This window comes from Pempheris klunzingeri, chromosome 19, assembly GCF_042242105.1.
Source record: "Pempheris klunzingeri isolate RE-2024b chromosome 19, fPemKlu1.hap1, whole genome shotgun sequence".
Lineage (NCBI taxonomy): Eukaryota > Metazoa > Chordata > Actinopteri > Acropomatiformes > Pempheridae > Pempheris > Pempheris klunzingeri.
Genome location: NC_092030.1, coordinates 18,609,571 through 18,619,334, shown reverse-complemented (window position 1 = coordinate 18,619,334; position 9,764 = coordinate 18,609,571). Strand labels below are relative to the sequence as shown.

Below are 9,764 nucleotides of genomic sequence, written 5' to 3'. Positions count from 1 at the left end.
AACATGTGTGGCAGAAGTTGCTTCTGACACTGGAAACAAGAAAAAAAACATCCCACCTCCATCTGCCAACACAGAGTGGCTGGAGCATTGACCAGAGATGACTTTCAAATGAAAAAGCTCATTCATATCAACTGAACGTTATGTACACTGAGCATCATATCATAAAATGAAGGCGGCATGAGGGGAAAGAAGAGTCCAAACCCAAGAGGAAAGCTCTGATGCTGCTAACAAAGCACATTTTCTGAAAGATGAGGCACTGCATTTCCTTTGCCATGCACTAGTTTTATTGCAGTTACAGTAAACACATGGCTGAAAAAGTGTCATCAGCTTCCTCAAAATAAATGTCTGCTTTGCTTCTGATGCCATGTAGTGATTCAGCCGTGTAATGACCGTTTTCATATTTGCTGTTCTAAGTGCCAGTTAGGATATTCCCAGGAAGAAGATCCTCCAGGCGCACAGGAAGTGCTTTGTTTCATGTTTGCATAAGCATCAATAGATGCTTGTTTGGAATAATTAAGAGAAGAACTGTGTAGTTAGTATAAACAGGGACAACCATATTTAAAAAGATTAAGAACTACCAAACAAAGAAATAGACACAAATGATTGGGAAAGGACATCAACCATCTGTACAGCTACAAAACTAGAGTAAACATTGACACTGAGACCTAATCTAACTTGAGCAGTGTGGCTTTTTCCTGTGGACTGCTGGGTTTCACTTCTGCAAATGTGTGTGTTTTTATTTCTATGGTGAGCCATCGCAATTTACATGTCAGACAAGTTTTAAAGTACCAGACTGTTTGCAACTTAAACATCAGAAAAACACCCCCCAGATTCTCTGCAGTTCACTGAGGATTGTGGTGATGGTACTGCTGGTGTGCTTATGTGTTGGTGTGTGAATCCATTGGTTTGTATGGGAGCTAGTGATGCAGTGGCATCAGAACTGTTAGCAGTGAGTGAGTGAGAAAATGTGTTTATTTTGTTTTGCAGATAGATAGATAGATAGATAGATAGATAGATAGATAGATAGATAGATAGATAGAGAATTTTGAATTCACTGATAGCAATTCTGCCACATTCTGTAAACCTGTTGGTGCAATAAAGACTGAAACCATCACAGAGCCGACCAACCACCACACGAGATCAGCCGGATGTAACAACTGCACCTGTAACTTCAGCCGATAGAAGAAATGATGGAGTGTGATGTAGAGAGTCGTACAGTATATGGTACTGTATGTTGTAGGCTGAGAGCTGAAGAATGGCAGAGAAAATGACAGAGGAAGGACGTCCTTCCTGCCTTTGTATCCTGTGTTCTGCTGACAGAAGCTTTTTTTTAGGAGATGAGCCCCTCAAAAGGAGATTACTGACTAGCAGAGAGTCTGTTTTCCCCGTCAGTCACCAACCACTGGAATGATCCTTCCATAGTCTCTTATTTAACATTTGATATCATCAGACTTGTATTAATGACCGTGGAACCCCAGAATAAAATGCATGTATCTGTATTGCATGAAAACATATAGACAAAATGTATTTCTGATAAGTATCAAGGCAACAATATGTTTCTAATGTACATCACAAGTTGTTTTCTCATGTAAGATTTCGAAATCGTTTCCCTTCAATGACGTGTCTGGTCCAGCATCACTGCCTGATGACGTGGGGTTAAAATGATGGTTCGTTTTTCTTCTGAATCTGATTCCTTGTCTGTTTAGATCAGTGGCACACCCCATGCAACCGCACACTTGCATACAGGAGGACGTGTCGGACGCTACTTACTCTGGTAGGAAAAGGAAAAGTATGGGACACCCTTTTCCAGAAACAGACTACAGATGGCACAAGTCAGCACATACACATTAGAGGATTTATTTTTATGATAGAATGCTGACAAAGACAGTCTAATGGGAAGTGTCCTTTCCAGTTTATGACAGGAAGGCCGCAATCCAAACATCAAGCATTTAGGGCGTGAATCCTGGGACCGGCTGCCAACACAACCAGAACCCAAGATAGCCACTTATCTCCAGTCCATAATTGAGGTAGTCTTAGATTTTATCCTCTCTGTCCCGCTCTGCTCTTTTAACTCTCAACTGCCTTCACTGCTCTTGACCATTTCAGTCTAAAAATACAACATAAGGCAGTTGGGCAAATGGTAATGCAGGAACCAACGTCATAATATTCTGTTGTACACGATGACAAAATATTTAGCAGAAGGTTTGTAAATCACAGTAAAGCGACGCTGTGTCTCAAGTGTTTCCACACAGTTCCAACCTCCCCTCCAAAAAACAGGAAGTCTTTCTAGTCAGGAGAAATATTGGCCAAGCACCTTACCTACCCTCTGGTTTCCTGAGAAAGCTGGGAGGAAACTGCCAAACCTCGTAAAAGTGGTGACCTCAGCACATATTTGTGCCTCTCCAACGGGCCATGACCACATAGCCCCTCGACTACCCCGGCTCTGCTTGCAGATACAGGGAAAGAGCTCGAACAGGGCAGCCCCCAGATTGACTCTGGAGACATCAGGGAACAGTGCGATTGTGTTTATTTAAGTCAGCAGAAACTGCTTGTCAGCGTGCTGAAAACTCTAGAATTTAACATCAGTTTTGTTCTCTCAGATGAACGCAGATGATTTGTCAGCCTGCCATACCTTTGTGTCCATGAATAGTGATTCATTTGATCTGAATGATTCATTTGATCATAATCCCTGTGAATCCAGTCCAATTTAAATCCACCATACTTTTATCTCTCTACACTGAGACACGTTCTGTTTTCCTCTTTTTGTAATTCATACGCACTATGCTCTCTCCTTTTGAAGAACAAAATACTGCAGACTCAGCAAAAGCCTCTCAGATCACATGACAGATCATTAAGTGCAACAGTTTAAAACTTCCTATGAATTGTGCAAGGCTTCTTTCCATATATTCATTAGAATAAAACAGTGTTTGACTTGTCAGAGAAAGGAATTAGTGTAAGTGTATGCACACAAACTCTTATAATCTCTATCTTGGAGTGTTCCATGACTGTATACAGACTACATTACTTTATACTGCCGTTATCTGTTTGATGTTGCCATCTTGTGGACAAAGAGTTGCACTTCGATGTGAGCAGTTAACACCAAGTGCATACGTGGTTCAATTTTCTTCCCTTTCAGTGTTGACATTCGGTTTTCCAGTCTCTCCAGATGATGACCTGAATGTACCACGAACGCCTCTTGTCAATATATTACAACAAACTGCCTTTTTAAATATTTGCTCTGCTTTGCTGTTAACCTGCCAGGATGATTGCATCATCCTGGAAATACAGAAATTAACAGATTCTCTCCAAATAATACAAGAATGAACCCTATTCACAATACAAAACACAATAAATGACCAAACATGTAATTTCTATATTTCTATTCATGTCACAATATAATACGTTCTCCATGATGACTACTCAAACTAGACGTAGTGCTGAAATAAAAAACCTAAAAATCTTTATGGTGCAGCCTTTTATATTCATTTGTCCTGCAACTTCATCAGGATTTCACACTTGACACTTTTGTGGTCTCAGAGACTTAATTGTTGTTAATTAATTGAGTTGTTTAATACATTTTCGGACACATTTTTTTGCACTTGCGAGTGCTGGTTACTGGAAGTGCAGTATCAAAACTGGATTGTTCAAATATTCAATTCTATTCAAAATATATTTTTGCCACGAGTATCTCTTATAGAGTCATGTGCCCATCTATCTAACTGTGAATTTATTTATTTTATTGGCTTTGAATCAAGCTGTATATTCAATCAATGGATAAGCACATAACTAAAAGAACAGTTCACAGATTAACGCAACATAACAGTTATTAACATTTTTGCAGAGGTGATGACAAGAAATGAATCATCACTTTTACTTATTATCATTTGCTTGGAGAGGCTTTGCTCACTCTGTGAAGAACTTCATACATTGACCAGACGAGTCAAATGTTTTAATCCAAACATACACTGCAAACTCTGGTTTTTCCAAGCACTGAATCAACATTGCTGCACCTGAAATCCAAACTATTGATTTTGACCACAACAACATGGTCCTTTTGCAGTTGGGTAATAATTGACGAGTGGTAGCTTAAAAGACTGAATAGGTACAGATACACAACACCATCTTCAAACGTTCATCATGAGGATCGAGGTCACTCTCCAGCTGGGTCTCTGTGGCCTGTGTCTAACTCTGGCTCTTCTTGGAGAAGGAATGTATGTTTCCTATTTCATTTTACACAACAAGGATTATATGTACTTTGTAAGGACTTTGTACAAGACAAAGAGCTGCATCAGTTAATGTGTGTATTTCAGGGTAGTGGAACTTCCTGATCCAGCAGCAGTAGACTGTGCTTGGAGCCGCTGGTCAGAGTGGAGTTCATGTGATCCCTGCACAAAAATACGAGTGAGTCCATTAAAACTTTGGTCAAAGCCAGTGACTACAAAACTCAACTTTCAATTTAGTCCCGTTACAATACAGTACTGTTGTTTTTGAGGGAAAAGAGACGATGTTAACAGGTAAAAACCAAACTATAGTGACTTCACTGGTTAGTTAATTACCTCTAGGAGCTTTAGCTGTCAAAAGCAAAAAAGAGGGAACACTATTTAATTTACTCTCCTTTTCTTATTTCCTGTAATTGACAAATAATTCATTTTGTAGATTCTGCATTTTCCAGGTGGCCTTGAAATTGTCCATACAGATAGTGCAGTATGCATGTTATATGTTCTTATATGGTTTTATGTAAAGTCTGTGAAAATCCACCCAAAAAGCATAAAACTAATGTTTTTCAGCTCATATTTATCTGTTATACAGTTTGACTAAGACTTCAAACCCTTTTTTATCAACTTCAGTGTTTCTGCTTTCTGCCTTGGTAGGAGAGTGTGGGCTTATGTGTAATATCATTTGTGATCCTCAGAGGCGTTCTCGAAGTGTAGAAGTGTTTGGCCAGTTTGGCGGTGAGGCTTGCCAGGGATCAATAGGGGACAGAGAGCTCTGTGCAACAGATGCTGAATGTGTGGCACCGCCTCCGCCTGAGTGCTCTGACTCAGAGTTCCAGTGTGAATCAGGTACTTCAGCCTCTTAAAAGTCACTTACAGTGTCTCTCTTAATATTTCAGGCACTACCCGTTTAATCCCCATTTTTCCACAGGTTCTTGCATCAAGAAGAGACTCCTGTGCAACGGGGACTATGACTGCGAGGATGGGTCAGATGAGGACTGCGATCCTTTGCGTAAACCCTGTGGTTCGTCAGTCCTGGAGAGTAATGAGCAAGGCAGGACAGCAGGATATGGGTAAGAATGAATTATTACAGAGCTAATTCAGATACAATAAAAATAGTCATAATACAGTAATATGAAAGTAAAATGAAGGGTTTCTCACCACATAGGGGAGTGTTTTTTAATAAAAAAATGATTTGCTTTGTAGTTGAATAATATTGAAAAGAATAGTTTGAAATTATGGGAACTACGTGCAGCTACTTTCTTGATAAGTCAGATGAGAAGTTCAGTAGCAGTGCCTATATGCTAAAAATGAAACAAGAGTCAAGAGATAATTTGGACAAAGCCAGGCTAGCTGTCTCTCCTTCTTTCCAGGCTAACCATCGCCTGGCTCTCACTTCATATTTAACAGGCATATGTATCTGGAGTAACAATCTTCTCTCAGCAAGAAAGAAAGTTAGTGCATTTTCCAAAATGCCAAACTCTTCCTCTTCCAAGTGAAAGTGATGTACATGAATAGTACACTCAAGTGATCCTCAAGTCTTTGAGTTTCAGCTAAATAGTAATAATACCGTATACAGTCTTAAAAGTGACCATTGTGTCCATGCACCAGAACCAACACCTTGGGTTCAGATCCTCGGATGAACCCCTTCAATAATGATTATTTCAATGGGAAATGCGACCGAGTGAGGAACCCATACACTGGACACTACGACAGGCGTCCCTGGAATGTTGGAGTGCTGAACTATGAGGTTAGCCGCAATGATTTCTCCTGAATTATTTTATCCTGAAGGATGCATATACTATATGCGTGTGTAAAATTATTACGATTACACAGCTTGTCAGTGAGGATTCTGAAAGTCCCTTAACTCTTTGACTCCATGTTTATCCAGACTCTAGTGGAAGAAACCGTCTCTAGAGAAATCTATGACGACACACACAGCCTCCTGAGGGATATACTGAAAGAGATGAGCCTTACAATTGATGCTGGACTTTCCTTTAAGTTCAAGAGTAGCGAGCCACCCATGTCCAATTCTTCTGTAAACTTGAATTTTGAGCATCATTTCGAGAAGAAAGAAATGATTAAGGAGGTCTCAGAGTACACTGCTATTCAGGTAAATATCAGCTAGTGACAAGTAATTCACATTGCCATTTCTAAGCAGTTCATAGCACATTTAAACTAAACCAAATAAGATAGAATTAAGTGACGACCCTTCTGCATTCTGTAGTAACACTTCTCCTGTACACTCAGAACAAGAGCTTCATGCGGGTGAAGGGCAGAGTACAGCTGAGCACCTACAGGCTGCGTTCCTTTGGGCTCCAAGTAGCCGATGAATTCCTGGAGCATGTCAAATCTTTGCCTCTGCAGTATGAGAAGGGTATTTATTTTGCCTTCCTGGAGGACTATGGCACCCACTACACCAAAAATGGGAAGTCTGGCGGCGAATATGAGTTGATCTATGTTCTCAACCAGGACACCATCAAGGCGAGAAGTTCGTGTCTCTTTTTTCTGTCGTCAGATTTGTCATGTCACAGTATTGACTAAACTGAAAAGGGATAGGTACTAATCCTCTGTACTTTATGATTCTTCCAGATCTGACAGAGAGAAAGATTCAAGAATGCATCAAATTAGGCATCACAGCAGACTTTGGTGGCAAGAGTTTGACTGATGGAAAAGGACACTACAGTCATGACGGCTGTAATAATGTATCAACGAAAAATGAAGGTCTGTTTCCCCCGGCTCACCTCATCACTCTTATTTGCACAGCTTATAAAGTTACCATTTAACCATTTAAAGCCTGAACCATTATATAATTGCCAGTGTTTATTGAACCTTCTGACAAATTACAAAAAAAAAATCTAAAAAGTTTTAATTTGTATCATTTTTGCTACATATTGCTCACAGTTTGTTTATCTTAAACAAACAAAAAAATATAAAACACACATAAAATACAAAAAAAATATCACACTGATGATGTAGAGGCGTATGTATCAAATATGATACACTTACATACTAATTAATGTATGAATTGTGGAAAGTCACTAAAAATTTGTACCCTGTTGCTAAACAGGTAATATTCATGGGAAAGCAGTGGTGGACAAGGTGATGACGTCAGTAAAAGGAGGGACTCTACAAAGTGCTGTTACCATGAGGGCTAAACTGAATAAGGAAGGGGTGATGGACATCGCTACGTATCAGGAATGGGCCCGGACCATCACTGATGCCCCGGCACTGATTAACAGTGAGGTAGGAGAGAATGACTGGCAAAGAAGCTGTAACATCATCATTATAGGTGTCACACTATGATAATGTTTTGCGATGTCAGTCTGTCTGTCAGTGGGTCAGTGTGGTGGTCAGTCCAAGTGAATCAAATGTTAAAATAACTATCAGATAGAGACATTCATGGTGTGCACAGGATGAACCCTAATGACTTTAATGATCCATTGGCTTTCCATCTAGCACCACCAGCAGGTCTAAATGTGCTCTTATCCTGTGAAATACCTCAAGATCTACTTGATGAATTGGCACAGAATTTGGTACAGACATTCACAGCTCCCACACAATGTATCCTACTGACTTTGGTGATCCTTTAACGCTTCGTTCCTCGTGCCACCGTGAGGTTGATATAACAACCATGAGCTGAATCACCATTAAATGTGGTAGTGGCACCCTATCCACAAGCCCTCACCAGTATGTGGTGCACATATTCTCTTGTTTCTGACAGGCAGAGCCCATCTATATGATAATTCCATTGGAAATGCCAGGTGCAAACTCCAAGATATCCAACCTGAAGCAGGCCACAGCAGACTATGTAGCAGAGTATAATGTGTGCAAGTGTAGGCCTTGTCACAACGGAGGCACTCTGGTTCTTCTGGATGGAAAGTGTATGTGCCTGTGCCCTCATCTGTTTGAAGGCATGGCCTGCCAGAAATATAAGGGCGACAGAGCTAACAATCCAGGTAAGAGTAAAAAAAACTGTAGGATATAAGATAAGTCAAATCCTCCAGTATCCCAACATATCATAAAATAAAGCCATTCATATCACTTCAGGTCATTTTTCTTTGATGTGCTAATTCGGACAATGTTTGCAGGTAAAAGACCAGTTGTTAATCAGGAGGGTAACTGGTCATGCTGGTCCAGCTGGTCCAGCTGTAGCGGACAGAAACGCACCAGGACACGCCACTGTAACACAATCGGGCTCCTTGGGGCTGCGTGCACAGGAGACACCAGCAGTGAAGAACACTGCTAAGGATATAAATGACCATTTAACAAACAATCCCCAAACCTCTCTCTCTCTCTCTCTCTCTCTCTCTCTCTCTAACATCCAAAAGATTCATAGTCATGAACGTGTCTGTCTTTACATACTTAGTTAGGATAACAGAGCCATCTTGAGGCTGGTAATGGATAATGCAATTCTTAAGATAACAGGTTTTTATGTGTTGATAGGTATTTTTTGTGAGTTTGAGAATTTTGATTTAAACTTCAAATATGGACAAATATGGATTAAGTAGAAAACATTCTCAGTGAAACTTGTATTATCCATTGTACTCAAACACACAAGTCTTTTAGTAGAAATAAAATACATTTTAAGAACAGGTACGGTGTTTGTCACAACTTCATGTTGCTCCATTGTGATAAAATAAACCACATTTAAAAAATCCCAAAGTCTTTGCTGTCTATTGCAGCCCACAGCACCCTATAAAGAAAAAAAGATCATGTCCTGTTTAATCATTAATTATTCTTACATTTAGATGCAAAGGAACCATTTTAACTACAAATAGGATAGCCCACTTAAAATAGTGTTGGGCCGAAGTATGTATTAATGGGCTAATAACTCATCTTCAAAAGCACACACACATTCCAGCTGGCTGTGCTGTGCAAATGAGAACCAGATGAGTAGGAGCAGGATGGAGAGAGCACTGACACACAGGACTAGAGATTAAGGTCCAGGACATAAACACAACGTATTTTTTGACAGTTTTCTGCATCAGTGGTCTAAATTGGGAACAAGAGTCATCTATCTCTTTTGAACTGTCCTCAAGCAACTCTACTAGCTCAAATGGTGCAAATGAAGATGAAAATACAGTATGTATTTACACTTATGTATGTCTTGGATTTACACGGAGAGTCAAATTCCAAATAATAGGTATTTTGAGATGTCACAGTAGGAAAAGTGCAGGTGTAAATTGAACAATGGCTGAATTCCATTTAGCTGCTTCCATTTCAGGGTCTTGGTATTGTGCATGCTGGCTCACAGTCACACCGCCATGGCTTACTGGTATGTTTGAACAGAACAGAGCCGTTGTTAATGTTATTGGTAACATGTGTGCATTTCCTATATGACAAAATGTCAGCTGAGAAAACGGCCCATTTAAATCATTAGCACTGGGTTATTGCTTTAATGCTTGTGGATTTGCTCTCACAATGAGCAAAAAGGTTGACTGTCATATTTGCTTGGCTTAAGGGCCTTTGATTTCCATGTTTGCTCATGGATTTAAACTCAGTCTTTGAGCGCCAGCACTGCAGGCATGACTGGAGCTCCTCGTGCCA

At 40.0% G+C, this 9,764-nt stretch overlaps 1 protein-coding gene across 1 annotated transcript; it reads left to right on the top strand.

Moving 5' to 3' along the window:
• Positions 1–4,137: 4,137 nt before the first annotated feature.
• c9 (complement component 9) lies at positions 4,138–8,463 on the top strand. Its single transcript, XM_070850681.1, has 11 exons — positions 4,138–4,211; positions 4,311–4,401; positions 4,913–5,063; positions 5,146–5,287; positions 5,826–5,964; positions 6,106–6,327; positions 6,465–6,705; positions 6,807–6,938; positions 7,285–7,460; positions 7,939–8,173; positions 8,306–8,463. Exons 1-11 carry the CDS (start codon positions 4,138–4,140, stop codon positions 8,461–8,463), a joined length of 1,761 nt encoding a protein of 586 aa, XP_070706782.1.
• The last annotated feature ends 1,301 nt before the right edge of the window (positions 8,464–9,764 follow it).

Coding starts and splice junctions, on each gene's coding strand:
- c9 (XM_070850681.1), top strand. CDS start 4,138: ATGAGGATCGAGGTCACTCTCCAGCTGGGTCTCTGTGGCCTGTGTCTA. Junction 4,402..4,912: donor ATCCCTGCACAAAAATACGA/GTGAGTCCATTA, acceptor TGTGATCCTCAG/AGGCGTTCTCGAAGTGTAGA. Junction 8,174..8,305: donor CGACAGAGCTAACAATCCAG/GTAAGAGTAAAA, acceptor CAATGTTTGCAG/GTAAAAGACCAGTTGTTAAT.